We start from the raw sequence: 18977 nt of genomic DNA, 5'->3' as shown, positions 1-18977 counted from the left end.
TAATTTTGTTTTTTTATATTATTTAAAATCAGAAACCTTTGGAGGGGGCAAAAAAGTATTTCTATTGTTTAAACAATTAGAATGTTATTTAAGTGTAAACAAATGTTTTATTACGATATTCATCAAAAGCTTAAAAAAGAGATACATATATTTTTTATTCATATTGCAGTCGTAAATAGCTAATAATTAAATCAAAATACAGTCAAAAATTTTCGAATAATTACTTATAATTTTTTTTATATAATAGTGCAGTGACATAAAATTAATATACATAACAGAATTAGAAATGTCTTTATTTATTTAGTATTTGAACAATTAATGCTGAAAAATTTAATATTCTATACCAGACATTACTGAAAATATAATGAAATTTAAATAAATAAAATTTTATGAAGACTTATTTGTCAGTTTTTTTGAAGTATTTCATTAAATGTAAATAATTTAGTGCTTTACTCACATATACAAAAAATAGAAAATTTAATTTTCATTAATATTCTGCGTATTCGAGATAAGGTTAATCGTAGACGATTAATCGCAATGGATAATAACAATACCACGCTTATTTATTATGCTAGTTAAACGAATACATTACCTTTTTCATTGCCACGCCACGTGGACATTTGATCTATTTATACTGTCTCTAACAACTTATTAACTTCTTTTCCCTAAATATTCACAAACAACTATGAAACTATCGATTTTCAAAATTACTTTCCCACGTTATATTTTTATAATAATATATCGAAGAGATCAAAATTCTTTATAATTAATTATTTCAGAGCTTTAGTAATAACTATAAACCTTGTGAAAAAATATTATAGGGGATTCAAAAGTGTTCAGAATGGGCCGTCCAAAAAAAAAGGAAAATATAAATGTGAATAACAATTTTTTGAAATTAAAAAACATCAAAATAAATGTTTACAAAACTTTCTTATTTTTAAAACAGAATAATTTTATACTGAATAATTTAATTTTCAACCGAGAATCTTAATTTTTTGGAGAAAAAGGCAAATTTAGAAAAAAAAATAATTTTTAAACAGTCTACTGGATTTTCAACTATAAAAGATAAATTTTCGGCGAAATAGTTGCATTTTCTTTTGCGAAAAATCAATTTTTTCTAAAAACTGAAATACTATAATTTTTAATAAAAAAAATTATTTTTTTTTTCACAAAAAAACCGAATGTTTAAAAAAATAGTTACAGTTTTAATCAAATAAGTGAATTTTTAAGTAAAGTGATGAATTTTTACCTCAAATAGTTTAATTTTTATTTAAAAAATGAAGAATCAAACAAAAGTCAAGGACTTAAAAAAAATTTTAATTATCAACCAAAGATATCAATTTTCAACTAAAGCCATGCACCAAACAAATACATTTTTAACAAAGTTCTTCAACTTTTAACCCAATAGTGGAATTTTCGACCAAAATGATTAATTTTATAACTTAAAAGATGAATTTTCAACAAGATATAACGCAATTATGTGTCAAAGACGTAAATATTTCTTGACCCACATGGCAAATTTTTACCATGTAAATATATAATTATTGATATACAATTTATTTTAACTCCTTTTTTATTCTGAAATTACTATATAAAGAGATTTTCAGAAAAAAATGGGGCCAAAACTTAATTCTTTAAATAAATATCATAAATATTGTTTAAACAATATAAATGTTTGCCCCCTCCAAAAGGTTCAATACTGGCAAACTCGTAATGAAAAAAGATTCTCCTCGGCAATGTAGAATTACATACCTGTGACAAAGTTCCTTGTAGAAAAAAAGGGTCGCGCAGATCTACGCCCATGGCTTTTGGTACCAGGCACAGCGTGACCTTTTTTTCTGAAAGGATGTGTCACAGTTAAATTTGACTATAATTCGACTGATTGAAACTCATTGAGATCGTGATTATTCAGAAGCATTTATGTTAGGCATTAATAATTTTGTATTGAACATTCAACTTTTTAGATGAAATCGCCGCATCGAGAAGCATCTTTCAAGCTAGATGTGAGATTGAGAAATTTCTATTCAGAGTCGTGAAAATTATAGTTTACATTTGTAGCTCTACTGATTGAAATAATAATTAAATTTAAGTATCAAAAATTGCCATTTGTGAAGTAGGGTAAGAGCAACAATTCTTGGACCCCCCCAATTGTTGGCACCCTTCTCTAGATTTTCAGGTTAGCTAAAGAAAATCTTTAGGTAATTGCAGTTTTCAATTTACCCGTAGCAACGTTATAATTAACGGAAGTGACTATTTCCTTTTTAGCACATTTCGAGGAAATGCTAAAATTGCTAATAAAAAAATAACTAAGATTTAACTATAATTTATTTAATAAATAATAGGTGGTGCCAATACATTTTCAATCTAAAGCACTGTATGCAATTCTTGGCACACCCCTGCCAAGGATTGGATTGTATGTTCTTGCATTTTGCAATGATTTCTATTCTTGGCAATCGGAAAAAGTATGGTTATGTTCGTTTGTTGTTGTGTAAACATCAGAATCAAAGACCAAATTAAAGGTAAAAACAATATTTCAAAGTAAATTACTAAAGCGGTACTTAAAAGAATTAAGTAAGTAATTATATTTAGTGATATATATTATTCAGAAATAAGAGTAAATTCGCAACTTAGTGATGTAGACTTAACCACAAATCAGTTTAATGTATATATCACTCACAACTAGTCTGTCCAAAAAAATTACTGCCTGATTTACATATAGAAAAGGAATCTCGGTTGTAATTTTTAAGACTTCTGAAAATGTGTTAAATAATAATAAGGCTGATTTAAATAGTGTAGAGAGAAAATAAGTGTTTTGTAACCAGTTTTCAGGTTAGCATGTAACTGATGAAAAATTACAAGATGCTGCAGATTTGAGACGAAAAATGATTTCAACCTAACACGTATAAGAAATTGCATTAAAATGAGTAAAAACGGAAATATGCATGATTATTTGCGTTTCCCTTTAACCCCAAAACGAAAAGGAAGGCACATGAAGGCAAAAGGCATCTATGTTTCAACATCGCAGGAATGGGGAGATTAAAAATAATGAAAAATAAAATGAAAAAATATATATAACTAATATTAAGGAAGCTATAAAGCAAAAACGAAAACGGCGAAATAAAATTTTAGAAAAAGTCCAAGAAGAAAGAAATAGAAAAAAGTTAGAAACCAAAGACTATGAACTAAAAAAAATCAATTTTCAAATAATAACCATTTTATTGATTTTGCTGAAGAAGTTACAAGAAAAAAAAGTTAAAAGCTAAAGACACTAACAAAAAGGAAAATCAATTTTCGAAAAAAAAACCGATTCTACTAATTCTGCTGTAGCAGTCAAAAGCCGATGATCACAACCTCTAAATTTGGACTAGATAGATGCTGATAATTAAGTAATTTAAGCCAAAATATTTGTTTATAATTGAAAAATAATTGATAAACAATGTTTCTCTTCACTATTCACTTGATAGTGATCCTATTAAAGTTTAGTATAACCTTATTCCTGCACTATTTCATTTTCATATGACCGCAGGGTGCCAATAATTGGGGCCACCTCTGCCAAGAATTGCGTCGATCCTGTCAAGAATTGCATTTTTAGTCTAATGAGCTAATTTGAATTATTTTTCAGTTTCTAATATATATTGAGGTAAATAAAGCTTAGAATTTGATACCCTATTATATTAGCATTGTACATATTATTATTACATTTATCACACGTACAATTTTTGACACTATTTTCTTTCTCAAAGCCTGAAGTTTGCCTTAACCTGCCAGCAATTGGGTACATTACCCTACATCTTTAAGAGTACTCGTGAATTTTTTCAAATTTCTGAACACATTTTTTGTACTTATGGTGGACTTCAAAGTCAAAGTATTAAAATATGAGGGTCATTTCTCCTGATTAATCAAATTACTTCGTTTATATTTCGAAAATTATTTTCTTTATTGCAAAGATAAGGAAAAATTCTACGTTTTTGTGTCAAGTGTCGGGGGTTGCCTTCAAATAACCTTGGATTGGTTTTGGGGCGGGAGTCAAAATGTAAATAGTGAGGGCCGCCTGACTCCTTTCTAATTGGAATATATATGCAAATCAGGTTTTCAATTTATCTTGAAAATTTCGTGTTGCTCCTGAGTCTTTTTTACGGAAATATCGATTTTCAAAAAAGCCCGAAAAATTGACATTTTTACATTCGGTTAAACGCGGTTAAACGATGTGACGACTAAGGCAAAGTTGGCTTTGCTAAATCGAATGAGATAAATTATTTATTTTTAATATTTAACCAGTTTAGTGGAATAAAGCTCAGGAGCAACGAGAAATTTACAAAGGTATGAAATAAAGACTTCACTTACATGTACTGTAAATACTGGATTTTTTAATTTTTCTCTCTGCGAGTTATTCATCCGCGAAAAAGAACAAGACCTCCAAAGTATGGAGTTTCAAATCATAAAAAAAGGGCTGAAACTATGGAAAGTATGACCAAAAATAATCCTTTTGGCATAAGTCTTAATCTTAAAAACTTAATACAACGATTTTTATAAGGCTGCGAAAGTGCTGAAATGTGGTTATACCTTAATAGTTGCTAAATCACAATGTTCGTTCATTATTTGACAATTAAGTTACTTCTGTGCATTTTAAATAAATGTTTAAAGACTGTATAATACGTCTGTTTTGATTTAATTAAATTTTACATGGTAGAATTTGAGTTTTCCTTTATTCTATAATGTACATAAATAAGATATTTTTATGTAGCTTAGCATTTTGAAAACAAAATTTTAAATAAGAATAAAGTAATCTAATAAATTTATGTAATAAATAAGTTGAAAAAGAATTTATTTTATCATAGTTAAGCATATAAAATTTTAAACTCTGTTCGCAGCCGACTTTGGCGAAATTAAATTTCAAAGTAAAAGAAAAACCATTTTTACATTTGATTAAACGTTCAAAATTGTACTATTTCCGATACTCAAAGCTTAACGTGTTTAAGTTTTAGTACTTATTTTGGAATTTAAAATGCTTAGAATATTTTAATCATAACCAATTTCATAATTTATTATTTTCAACTTAAAATTCAAGGTTTCAAAACATTAAAATTAAAAGCTACAGATCTAAACACTTTTGCGACACTTCAAATATAAAATTGTCGGTATGAAACATTCGAAATTGATAATTGAACCTTTGGGTGCATCTTCAGAAGTCAAATGTTTTTAGTTTTTTTCATTGAAAAAAATGTATGTCTGTCGCAGGCAAATAGTAGTTCCTGGAAGATAGCTTCTGACTACTATCCGTTCACTTCTTTACAAAGACCCCTCTAAAACAGTTCTGAATTTTTGAAAATTTCTCTTTAAAAAATCTTGTCAAATCATAAATGTAATTACCGTTTTCTTCTTTTGCACAGTAGTACAGTTAATAATTAAAATGTAAAATAATTTATCACAATGTGGTATTCTTTAGTACTCAAGACTATACTTACCGTATTATTTTTAAAAAATTTTGGACTGAAATATACAAAATGGATTTGTCTTCGATGCGGTCTCAAAAATGAAGGACATGCCCTTTAAAATCTATCCGATTTAGTACTTAAAATTCTCTTTGAGAATTCTAATGAGCATTCTTAATGAAGCACCAATAATACAGCAAAAGGCTTATTTTATAATCTAAGTTCATAGTCCTACTATCTATCTTTTCATTGCTGCAGTATTTATTATAGCAAAACTAAAATAACCCTCCGACACCATTTCTGGCTTAAATTATAAAAATCTTTCATAACACCAATTTTTTTAAATTCCAGATCACCAGCCGGGAACACCTTTGCTATCAACAGCGTCCAACAAAGAAGCCCCCAAAGCGTCATCTACAACCAGTTTCCCCAATTCAGACAATCTAGACCTGCAACATCATCAACACCAGCAAAACAAATTCAACATCTCCTCTATCAATCCGGCATCGCCAATGAACTTCAAAGTGGCGCCCAAGGTTTTCCCGGATCTCAGGAGGACCTTAACATCGTCTCGAAAGTCTTGGCCTTGAACGTGGGTGCGGTGCCTTCATCGAACAATCTCCAGTTAGCTGGAAGTCAGCGAGTTAATGCATATGCCAGGGCACCAAGTGTCGCGTGAAGCTCGAGGCCCACGACCTCCATTATACGCGGTGCCCCTCTGTCAAGTCATGTAAATCGTTATACGAGCTGATGATATTAATAAGGTGAAATCGAGTTCTCTCCTTCTCACGCTCAACAAAATATATATCTCCCGCGCAATTCGCATCGATACGGCCATGCGGCAAAGCAGCGATACGTTTCATGCCGCACTGCGCCGTTGCGTTGTTGGGATGTCTGAAGATTTAAGATGTCTTCACAGGCTCTCGCAAACAAAATGAACCAGTGACTGACTAATCGCCGTTGGTCGATGTCTATTGTGGAAAACAACGTAGACAAGCGCCCGTGTGATTTATCATCAGAAGTCTTCGCTATAACAGATGATAATGGGACTGAAACTCGTTTCGCATTAGCGGATTATAATTATTATAGACTAGATCAGGATTATTCCGAGGGTGCCATTAAAAATTATTCTGTTGTGCTGTAAAATATTTTTACGATAAATGGTTATTTTATGGTCGATCCAGAACGTTTGAACAGTCCGTACGTTCATGTACGTTTCTAACATAGTTATGCCTAAGCGTACGAAACGGGCAAGGGGAAGGGCGAGTTGGAAAGGGAAGGGGACGTGGCATGTGCTCGAACATATAGACACTACCTTATTGTATCGGTAAGGAAAGTATTTCTAAAGGACTTTCAAGAGTGACAGAAAGCAGTGGAGTTAATTTTGCCGACACATCTGTAGCGAAAAAAGTTCTACAGATAATTTATTATTATTTAATTAATCATTAATTTTCACACTTTTCTCGTGAAGCTATTCAATTAACTATGAAATACTAATAAATTATATGCAAAAAGTAAGTAGATATTTTAATTTGAATTTATCCTAAAATTGAACTAAACATTAACTTCCAAGTTTGGAATTTTTGGAATATTAAAGCAAAATTAAAATTAAAGGTCCCTGTGTTTAGACCAGCTACAAAAGGGAAAGGTAATCAAGTCAAAGATTTCTGTAAACTAGAATTAACTTTTTTAAAGCTCCCCAATATGAGAAAAAAAATAATAAAATTTCTATATTATTGACAAATTGAAAGTAAATGAATTAATGAATAATGTAAATTTCAAGTTATTCTAAGTCTCTAATAGAAACGAGTTCCGAATAAAGAGACCCTAATTTTTAATAGCACCCTCTCAGTTTAAAACTTTCTCTGAAATAGATTTGTGTTCACGTCAAGCTACTTCATTAGAGAATGTATCATATGTAAGTTAGGAGAAGGATATGCTCTTGAGAAGATACATTAATTTTTCTATTTTTGTTCAACTGATAAAGAAATTTATATTAAACAAATTGCCAGCAGTTGGAGCGGTTTTCAACTGGCTTTGTAATATGAAAAAATTAAAGCCAATCAGGACAATAAATTTCTTTCTTATTCTGATAGAAATTGAAAAGCTAGAAGACCCATACCTGAAATTTTGGAAAATTCAAGTGGAAAATATTTGTAACTATTCAAAAATAAACCCTTTTAGAATGTTGAATGAGTCCAGAAGGTAAATATTTCAAGTTTCGAATGGTTTCCGAGTTCAATCGATATCCAATTTAAAACTGTAATTGAAAAATCAAGGAACTAAACACTGTTGAAGTTAGGTGTGTACACCTTTATTTTATAACTCTTTAAATTCATTTTAAGCAGTCTGAACTCTCTTAAATTGTTTCGAATCTTTTAATTTCCCTTGAATTTCCTTAATTTCTTTTGAATTCTGTTGAATCAGTTAGAAGAAATTCATACATATATTCGAGTAAATTCTGCATTTATGAGTATTAAAGTAATGCCTGCTACGCATATTAAATTTGAAATCAAGTTCCATACCTTTTAAATTTCCTTTAGGTATTTTAAATTCTTTTAATTGTTTTTTACACTTTTAAATTCTTTTATGCTTTTCTGAATTCTCTGAAATTATTTAAAACTTTTTGAGCCACCTTCTTTCTAAATATAAATTAGATAAATTTAACTAACAATCAGTCTCAGTTAAATCAACGGTCAATTTCAGTAGAGTTTGAATAATTTTTAGCCAAATGTCACTCATTTTCAGTAGAGAACTTAAATGGAACATTAGTAAACAAATGTCAGCCAAATCCTATCATGTTTTACTGATTCTATTAGTCAATTTACCTAAAGATTATTGACTTTTCACTGAGAATTATTTAATTTTCACTAAGGATTAGTTAATTTTTACTCATTGTTAGTAGAATACAACTGATTCGAAGAAAGTGAGCTGAATTATTTTGAATTATCTTTAACCAACTGAATTCATTTATATGTGTTCAAATGGGTTATTTAATTCGAGGGACTAGAATACCACGACGTTGAAGTTTGTTACAGATATGGATTCAAAGTTGTGTAATTAATTTAAAGAAAACTAAGAGTCATATAAAAAAAGTAAAGACACCTCTGGACAATTACGCCATTTGTTATCTTTCTGAAATTGTTATAAACAAAGTATGCATCGGATAAAAAAACCAAGAGCACCATTGCATTCCTCTCGAAAATATCTAGATGTGCATTTTTTTGTTTAGATATTTCCGAGACGAATCTACAGGAGTTTTTACTTTTTTATATGACTCTCAGCTTTTTTTTAATTAACTACACAACTTTCAAATCCAGAACTACGGACACGGAGCAACAGTGCGCTGAACAGCAAATGCGCTAATTGTTTAAAAAATGGGTTTGAAAAAAATGCACATTTAGATATTTTCGACAGGAATGCAATGGTCCACTTGGTTTTTCAGTCCGATGCATGCTTTGTTTATAACAATTTCAGAAAGGTAACAAATGGCCTAATTGTTTAACAAATTGTTTAAACAAAAAAAGCACACTGATATATTTCCGAGACGAATCCAGAGGTGTTTTTACTTTTTTGATATGACTTTTAGGTTTTTTTAAAATTAATTACACAACTTTGAAATCCATATCTGTGGCAAACTTCAACGTCGTAAAATAACGCCTGCTACATAAAGTCAATTCAATATCAAGTTTCAAGCATTTAAATGTAATTCAATTTTTTCACATTTACTTCAAGTTTTTTATTCAATTTGAATTTTTTTAACTCTTTCGAATTTTTAGAGTTATTTTCATTTTTTTTAAAATTATTTTGGATTTCTTTTAAGTCATTTGAATTCCCGCTAATTTCTTTTGGATTATTTTTAAAACTTTTACCCAACCACCTTCAGCCTCAAAATCAGCGCTATAAAAGAGTTCCCTGTATTTTTAATTCCTTGAATTTTAAAAATTTTTTCTGAATTCTTAGAGTGAGGTATACAGTTACAGTTAAACGTTTTAATTTTAGCAGGATTTAAAACTAAACAATTTCCAAGCCTTCATTTCATACAAATAAAAAGAAACAATTATAAGTTTAGAATGATGCAATAATAATTGAACGATTTTTTCCATAGGTTGAAAAATTAAATGAAAATAAAATTTGAAATGACTTAAAGTCGAAATCTGGAAGGATTGAAATATTAAATAATATTATATTCTGTGATTATTGCAAAATAAACTATTCTATTTAGATCCTCAAAAATATAAATATCTAATTTTTTATTTCTAAAATTTGAAAATACTCTGAGATGAAAGGATTTTTAATTTTGAGTAGTTACAAAATGCAATAGCTGTCAAATTTGGAAGCATCTAGAACCACAAGTCATTCAAAACTGAAAAATTAAAAATTGCAAGTATTGATATTTGTAAAATGTCTAAATAGTACACCCGAAAAACCACTGATAATTTTACAAGAAAGTTCTATATCTTTGAGCAATGAAATTAAGGGAGAAATCAAAAGTCAACTACCAGTTTGGAAACAAGAGATTCTGATTTTTCGAAATTGAACTTCCAGTATAGGAAAAAATTAGCACTTTCCTTCGACACGAAATGAGAAGTTCCTTCTATAGAGGGGATAATCAATTCCTTAAGAGAAGTAATCATAATAATTATACGACGTGAGTATTGGCAAAGAATCAAAGAAGTGTACTGGCGCGAATTCCCTCACTGAGATCAAATACGGCGGGTACCACCTGCTATTATCGTATAGGTGGAACTAGAATGGAGACATACAACTCGTTTCTTATATAATTTTATTCCATCGTTACATTATTGCGACACAGATTTTGTACATAATGCACGGTCGATCCCATGCACTATTCCGATTCACATTGGCGGTTTATTACTAAGGTACTCGTAATTAGGCTGTCTGCAATTCTAGTGAAGAAATAGGCAAAACACACAAAGCTGGCATGCAATCCGCCATTCGATTCTTTTTCTTTTAATAAGGCAATATTATTTTTGGTGGTTTGTTACGACGCTGGATTCCAGTGGGTGGACATTTAAAAAATTATGTTTAATGCCATAGTTATATCATGCTTCATAATATTCCGTACTTGTTCTGAACAATTTTATTTATTTAAAAGTTTCTTGGTTTTTTCTATTTTTTGTTTCAATTAAAGCGGAATTTTTCGTCAAATAAACCGGTCCAGTATAGCACCAGAACTAGTATTACAGAGTTTTCTGTAACGATAACACTAAACGATCTAGAAAAGGGATTAATATTTTGCGTGAAATTCTGTATCGATAGATAGTTCAAATTAAAAACATCTTTTGACCTAAAGATATTAGGGATCATTAAAATATTTTATGAGTAAAATGAAAATTTGTACAATGTTTTGTATTTGTGAATGCTTGTCATTCCCAGCAGAGAAAACCGTGAGAGTGCAAGTGAGAGCGATGGAGAGTCAAGAAAAGAAAAAATAAGTTGTAGATTTCTAGAGATCGAGAAAGAACCAAACGTGCGTCGGATTCACTGGAAACTACTGCCTTCCGACTTACATGTCATTGACCAATCGACTCATAATTTAATTACCATTTAGAGACATTTATTTCTTTATCAGTTTTTCAGAGTGGCCACTGATCTGGAAAAAATTGGGAAATAACGCTGAATTTATTTTCCAATCAGAGGTTCTTTAATTCTTAGTTTTAGTAGAAAAAATTATCCCGCCACGAAAAATTCACTTCATCTTATTTGATAAATAATAATGTGAGGTTAAACTAGTTTGTTTTGAATTACTTTACAATTTCTATGATTCCAAAGAAAAACTTGGCAGTTTGAACCACCTCTACTTTTTAATTGTTGATTATTAAAGTATATAGTGGTAAAGTCGCTTAATTTTTAACTTTTTAAGGCTTTATATTTTAAAATGTCTTAATTTTTTATTATTAATATATAAGTACAACCTCAAGTACAACTATCTTAAAATTGTACAACTATCTCAAAATTTATAAAACTGTCAGAATTTTAGTAAAAAATTCGACTTTCTATAGTGGATTTTTTCCAGTGTTTTTTTAACTGTCTACCGTAACTGCATTTCCCTTTTTAGTTTTTCCACAGTTAACGTTACGGAAAATTCAGTAGTACTGGCCCATGCCTTATACTTGGAACGGTAGGTTGTATGAACAATTCTATAACACTACTCAGTACTTTTTTTTAATCGTTAAAAATGTTGAAAGCTAACAAAGCAAAATATATTTTAAAATACCGTTTCTTCAATAGGCGGGTAATTCTAGAAAATAGTATAATTAAAGATTTTTGAAACAATAAAAAAATAGATAAGGTTTAAAACCTTGAGAATTAGACATTTAAAAAATTAAAAGGTTGTCAATTTATACAATTATTAAAAGATTGAAAGTTTATAATCGCTTAATATTATATGATTTCGGATTGAAAGTCCTATACTTGGATTTTTTAAAATATAAAATTGTTGAATTTTAATGTTTTAATTTTTAATAAATGCGATTTATTTGAAAATGTTCACTTTAAACTATCATTGTGCTGTAAAGCTGGAAAAACTTATAGCTCAAATATAAAAATGAAAAATAAAATCAACAAAATAACATTATTTATAAAAAGTGATTTTTGTTTTTAAACAGCCAACTCTTTGAATTAGTTATGTGACTATGTGAGTTCCAAATGTCATACAAAATTGAAAAATTACGTGAAATTTATTGGTTGGTGAGAAATACAGGGAATTATATAAGATTGCATGGTTCGTATTCAAGTTCTGGAAAAGTATTAAAATTGAAAAACAAGTTCTGATACTAATTCCCCATATTTGTATTACATCATTTGAATCTGTATCATTTTAATGTGAACTGAAACATTCAGACTTCCAACATTTCAATTTGAGCTATATAATATTTTTGATTTAATGAGTTAAAAATGCGATTCATTAATAATAATTGCCAAGATAAATTATGCTGCAAATTCACATTTTAAAGATTCAGTTAGTATTATTCCAGGTGAAAAATGTATATACATGTAGCTTATATATAGAGGATCAGACAGTGATATTTTTCATTTGGTTTATACATTTTTTGTATAAAACAAATGAAAAATGTCAGTTCTTTGTCCACTATATATGAACTATATTATAATTTTTTTTACCTTGGATTGGTTAATTTTCAACGATATTTTTGACCAGATCAAGGATACATACCGTTGGTTCAGGTATGAATCTTTTTCGTGAAGACCTCGAAATGAAAAATGTGTAATTTTGAAGGATTATATTTTGGAATTGTAACATTTTAATATTTTTCTCAGCGAGATTCACTAATTTAAAAAGCTTTAATTTTGTACAATACTAAACGTTTGAGTGTCAAAAGGTTCAATTGTGAATTTTAATTTTTTAATTTGAAACGCATTTAATTTATAAAATTGTTTCACATTAAATTCGTTAAAGGCATGTGATACATGCAAATGCCTGTACCACCAAGCTCACTCTTCCAGTTTTTTGAATTTTCTGTTGAACTACGTTTAAACTACGGTTATGTACGTATTTTGAGTAGAAATTTCGCTAAAAATTACTTTCAAAGAAATTAAAACTGGGACCATTTTTTGACATATTTTCTTTGTAAGCTTGAAATTTTTTGAACCTAAGAACTTTTTTATATTTAAAATATCTGTGAATAGTCGCGAGAGGCCATCCTGAATTTCTGAAGACATATAAGCAACTTTTTTGAAGGACTCTAAAAATTAAAAAAAACGTACGGTCCATATCGGAAATAGAAACAAAATAAAAATTTATATAACTTTTAATAAAAATTCAAGAACATTTTCTTATGAAAACCACAGGATGCTGTGAGGTTGAAGGTTCAAGCAAAGTCGTGCAGAGCAGTGGTGTCTCGATATTGAAGTTATCTTTGTCGGTAAATGAACTTTCCCCGGCAATGGTGCATAATGCATGGCCAATGCGCAAAACTGCATAGTATAGGATGTGTACCTACCTACTCAATCGCACATCTGCGTATGTCCTCAATTTCACAAATGCTTGGCATAGATTGTAGATTTCTCTCATTGCCAACGACCCTATATGACATCCCAAATTTTGACATTTTTATTGACGCATAAAGTATCCCTCGACAATTGGGATTAATGGAATTCCCAGATTGGATCTTGAAAGTATATTTTGTATAATATTCACATTGGCCTCAATGTATAAGGTCAGGCCGATATTTATTTGAGGAAGAATTCTTTTTCAAAAGCGTCTTCCCGATTATAAATTTTCTTATTCTAAAAAAGGATTTTGACCCCTGTTTCTTAAGATAGTTGTAGCGCCAAAAAATCGGGTCCCTGGAAAAAACAGTTTTCTATCATTTAAAAATTTTTAATTATATTACCAGTCACTTTTTATGAAAGCAAAAACATTTTGTTTATAAAAAAGTTTTAAATTAAATATAAATATATAAAATTTTATCAATAATTGTTATAATTGAATGCTTTCTAATTTTTTAAATAATTTTGACGATTACAGCCATGGAGAAATGTACTTTAAAAATTAAAAACAGTAGAGTTGTAGAGTACGTTTTCCCTGAAAAAATAAGTTATCATTTAGTAAAATGCAACCACTTTTGAAAATTTTCAAGCAGCAATAGTAAGGAAAAATTCAATTGCAAAAAACATTTTTAAAATACAATTTGTATGCAAGTTTTGAAAGATCGTCATTGAAAATTTCTTCTTAATGGCATCACCAGTATAACATTACTTTGAATCTTGAGATCATGGATGAACTTTTTTTTTTAGAGATCTGATTTTTGGCTCGAATAAAACTACCTTCATTTCAAAACAATTAATAAACAGTCAAAAACAGAGTTTGAGTTTTAATTTTGAAATAATTCAAAAATTAATTTTTTATATAAATTCCTCGTTACCTGTTTGTGCAATATGATTAACGTAAGACTTTTTGGAACTATTAAAAAACTAGAGTTAAAAAATAGAATCGACTTGGAACCACTAATCATTAAATAATCATACAGAAATTTAAAATAATTTAGCAATTTCCTAACTTTAAATTTTCAAATTATTTAAGAACTGCAGTATTCCAAATTTGCATCAATTTCGAACTTCAGCGTCCAAAAATTACAACTCCATTTCAAAATAGTAAAATCGGGCAATGTGCATGCTCCAGTGGAATAATCGTTTTGTCACCAAATGTGTCGTTTTTGAAGTGACTTTAGACGACACGTATTTCACCTATTTGATTTTAATGCGAAAAAGTTGTTGTAAAAGTTATGAGTATTTTGAACTTTAAAGTGCGTTTTAAATCTATTGAAGTAGTTTATTAAAAATCGTCAAAATTGACAAAATGGCGACAGTTTTACTGAAAAACTTATATTTCTCATAAAGGCTTATTTTTTTGAAGTTAGTACTAATGTAGTGAATATACTTTATAAACTTTTGGCATGTGTCTCTTGACGGTTTTCTCTATCTTGCGTTTTTTCCTCAAAATTTTCTCTAAAATGTGATTAAAATAAAACAAAATAAACAAAATATAGATATAAAAAATAGATATAAACAAAAGATAGAGAAGAAGTCAAGAGACTTATTTTATAACTTTTTCACGGAAAAATTTTGCTCCTTTGCCTTTTTTGTATCTTTTCTCGATTTTGTATGAAATATAAATTCTTATTTTTATGAATCTAAAGTTTATTAAAAACAACATATTTTGTAATGAAGCGATTCTGTAACGATTCTGTCATTCAATCAAAAAATCTTCAAGTGCTTGTAAAAATTGTAATACGCTTGTAAACCGTAACAAAATTTAGTGAAATCTGAGAAAATCCTGCGCTCTCTGATCGAGGTCTGAGGTTATATTCTAGATATTCGTTGCTTTCATGAAAATTTGATAGTGTTGAATAATTCTACAGAGAAAAAATGTTAAGTACATTGTTTTATATAATTTACTTTTTCATCTAATAATTATAACTTTTAGTGTACCTATACTCGCAGATATTTTCGATACGAATTATTTTGTGCCAATTGATTCGTATTGAGACTATCTACAATCATTTGAACTCGATGAGGGAGTGTAAAATTCCATCCAATTGAATTCAATTTTGTAATGTTTTTTTTTTCTAAGAAACAAGAATTTCCGCAAGCACACTGCACTTTTCGAACTAAGCGATTTTTCGACTACCCTAATGTATGCTCAAAAGTATACCATGGATAAAAAATACTCAGGTTTTATGCTTTACCACGCTTACACCGTATATTGTATTATATGCGCCATCTATAATATTCATAAGAATATTATATTCATAATATTCATATTTTCGATTGTAAAGTTAAAAAACTGCATTGTATAAATAATTGTGCTTAGTTGAGTTTAAATTCCGCCGGAGTGGCAACAGCAGACCCCGTGCAGCTCCTGCTACACCTACCTGCGACGCGCCGTAAATTCTCGGAAGGGCTGTAGAAGGGAGGGCTATTGAAGGGTTTCATTGAATTTATATATGTGTGTGTTTGTGTGTGTATGCGACCGTCTTCGAAGAAAGAGACCTAATACGAAAAGCACCCGCTCCACTTACCACCACACGTTTAGGGACCGTATGCGTGAGCTCCGCACAGATTAGGCCGCTTCGGCTATACCTAGTAGTGGTGAGTGGTGGGCTTAATGACTACAAAAGTAATTAACATTAAAAAATTCTGAATATTAGAAATAAAAGAGTAACTTAGAAACTATCGATTGGCATAAGAAAATAAAAATCGATTTTTTCCGCAGTAGGTCCCTTTCTTCGCGGACGGTCACACTCCCACACTCACACGCGCGCCTATACACACACACATACACGTATATATATATTTGAAACGCCAGAAGATAGATTAAATGAATACAATCATCCATCACAATATGATAGTGCATATCGTATGGTTCAATAATATTTTAGTAGACAAAATTAATTGTAAAGATAATGATAATTATATTAACAAACATAACTTAATAAACGAGTGGGTGAGTAAGGGTAATCGATCTGTCTCACTACTTATGATTTATCTGATTGCCAACACATGTACGATTCTTTGTAAAAATGTTAATAAACTAATTTGTTTCACGACTTATGACTTCATAATCATGTAGAACTTCCTTGTAAAGCGAGGTGTAGACAACTCTCAGATTGGGGGTATGAGGAATGTACATGTATTCACAAAGAATACTTCGGGATACTTAAAAGTACATCTCAACATGTGGGAGCACCTATAGTCTGTTCCCTGAGAGAAGACCCTACAGATGCGCATGTGGGTTGTCATTTGTTGGTTGAGGAGTGTCCTTACTCTTTTTTCACACGTATTTCTTAATTTCTCTTTTCATTGGTCCCTTGGTCTCAATTTAATATTTATTATTTTCCGTGGGTTTCATTTTCAAATACAGTGAAACACAACTATAGCGCCGATTTCGGGGCTGATGGTGGGTGGGAACTAACTGATTATAGCTCTCTCCGCTTTTGTTTGCCCACGCCTGAGTAATTGCTATAGCAGGGAGGGCTGTAGAAGGGTTTTACTGTAGTTTGAATGATTTTTACGAGATGTTAGCCATAAAAGAAAAGAACCTCAGCGTGCGTAGGTCTCAAGTTACAGGGGTGTAGGTAGCCACTTGAATTTTTCACTCACTCTCTCTTCTTGTAATTAAAAATTAAAAAATTAATAATTCTGTAATCCTCTTCTTGAAAGTAATATATTCACAATGTTCAAATTACTACGATTTCAAAGATATGTAATTTGTCCATAAAGTTTGAAAATTGGGGAAGTAAGCAATATCAAATTGAAGATTTAGCTAAACTTTCTTCAATTAAACAAACAGAAAAGTAGTAGAAAACATAAAGCCCACTGTCCGCCAGTCTCGTAAATCAATCCAGGATTTTTTTCATGAAGTTAAAGAGCTTCACTTTAGTTGGCTGAAACATCTCCAGAAATCCCGCCTTCTTTTAAAATTGAAAAGTTAGTATAATCAATGAATACATACAACAGGCAAAACTTCGAAGTCCTCAACAATAGCTCCGATTTTGATTATTTTTTTTTTAAATTTTGTTTTTTTATGTTATTTAAAATCAGAAACCTTTTGGAGAGGGCAAACAATTATTTATATTGCTTAAACAATATTTATAGTACTTATTTAAAAAACTAAGTTTTGTCCCCATTTTTTTCTGAAAATCTCTTTGTATATTAATTTGAGAATTAAAAAAAGTTGTTAAAATAAATTGTATATCAATAATTATATATTTGCATAGTAAAAATTTGCTGTGTGGGTCAAGAAATATGTACGTGTTTGACACACTATTGCGTTATATTTGGTTAAAAATTCATCTATTTGATTAAAACTAACTATTTTTTTAAACATTCGGCTTTTTTATAAAAATTAATTTTATTGATTGAAAATTATAGTATTTCATTTTCTGGTAAAATTTATTTTTCTCAAAAGAAAATGCAACTATTTAGCCGAAAATTTATCTTTTATAGTTGAAAATCCAATACTGTTTAAAAATTCATATTTTGTTTTAAATTCGCCTTTTTCTCCAAAAAATTAATCTTCTCGGTTGAAAATTCATGTTTTCGATTAAAAATTCAATTATTCAGTTCAAAATTATTCTGTTTTGAAAATGAGAAAGTTTTGTAAAAATTTATTTTGATTTTTTTTAAATTTCAAAAAATTGTTATTCTTATTTATATTTTCAATGTGTTTTTAGACGGCCCATTCTGAATACTTTTGCATCCCCTATAATATTTTTCGCAGGGGTTATAGTTGTTACTAAAGTTCGGAAATAATTAATTATAAATAATTTTGATCTCTTAGATATATTATCATAAAAAGATACCATGGGAAATTAATTTTTACAATCGATAGTTTCACAGTTGTTTGTGGATATTTAGGGGAAAGAAGGTAATAAGTCGTTAGAGATAGTAAAAATAGATAAAATGCCCACGTGGCGTCGTAATGATAAAGGTAACGTATTCGTTTAACTCGTATAATAAACAAGCGTGGTATTGTTATTATCCATTGCAATTAATCGCCTACGATTAATTTTATCTCGGATACGCAGAATATTAATGAAAATTAAATTTTCTCTTTTTGTATATGTAAGTAAAGCACTAAATTATTTACATTTAATAAAATAATTTTAAAACTGATAAATAAGTCTTCATAATATTTTATTTATTTAAATTTCATTATATTTTCAGTAATGTCTGATATAGGATATTAAATTTCTCGCCATTAATTGTTTAAATACTAAGTAAATAAATAAAGACATTTCTAATAGTGTTATGTATATTCATTTTAAGTCACTGCACTGCTATATAAAAAAAAATGATAAGTAATTAATCGAAAAATTTTTACTGTATTTTGATTTAATTTTTAGCTATTTATGACTGCAATATGAATAAAAAATATAAATATCTGCTTTTTTTAAAGTTTTTGATGAATATCGTATAAATTTTTTTTACATTTAAATATCATTACAATTGTTTAAGTAATAGAAATACTTGTTTGCCCCCTTCAAAAGATTTCTGATT

General features: G+C 29.3%; 1 protein-coding gene across 1 annotated transcript in view; it reads left to right on the top strand.

Annotated features, from left to right (window-relative positions):
* LOC117177032 (PAX-interacting protein 1-like) overlaps positions 1 to 6946 on the top strand; it is an 83972-nt gene extending 77026 nt beyond the window's left edge. Inside the window, exon 4 of the mRNA XM_033367492.1 lies at positions 5784 to 6946. Coding sequence (XP_033223383.1) covers positions 5784 to 6111 — 328 coding nt within the window. The 3' untranslated portion in view covers positions 6112 to 6946. The remainder of the gene's footprint in view (positions 1 to 5783) is intronic.
* The last annotated feature ends 12031 nt before the right edge of the window (positions 6947 to 18977 follow it).

The sequence above is a fragment of the Belonocnema kinseyi genome, chromosome 7, assembly GCF_010883055.1.
Source record: "Belonocnema kinseyi isolate 2016_QV_RU_SX_M_011 chromosome 7, B_treatae_v1, whole genome shotgun sequence".
Taxonomy (NCBI): Eukaryota; Metazoa; Arthropoda; class Insecta; order Hymenoptera; family Cynipidae; genus Belonocnema; species Belonocnema kinseyi.
The sequence above is the reverse complement of the archived record's forward strand: the minus strand, read 5'-3'. Positions and strand labels throughout refer to the sequence as shown.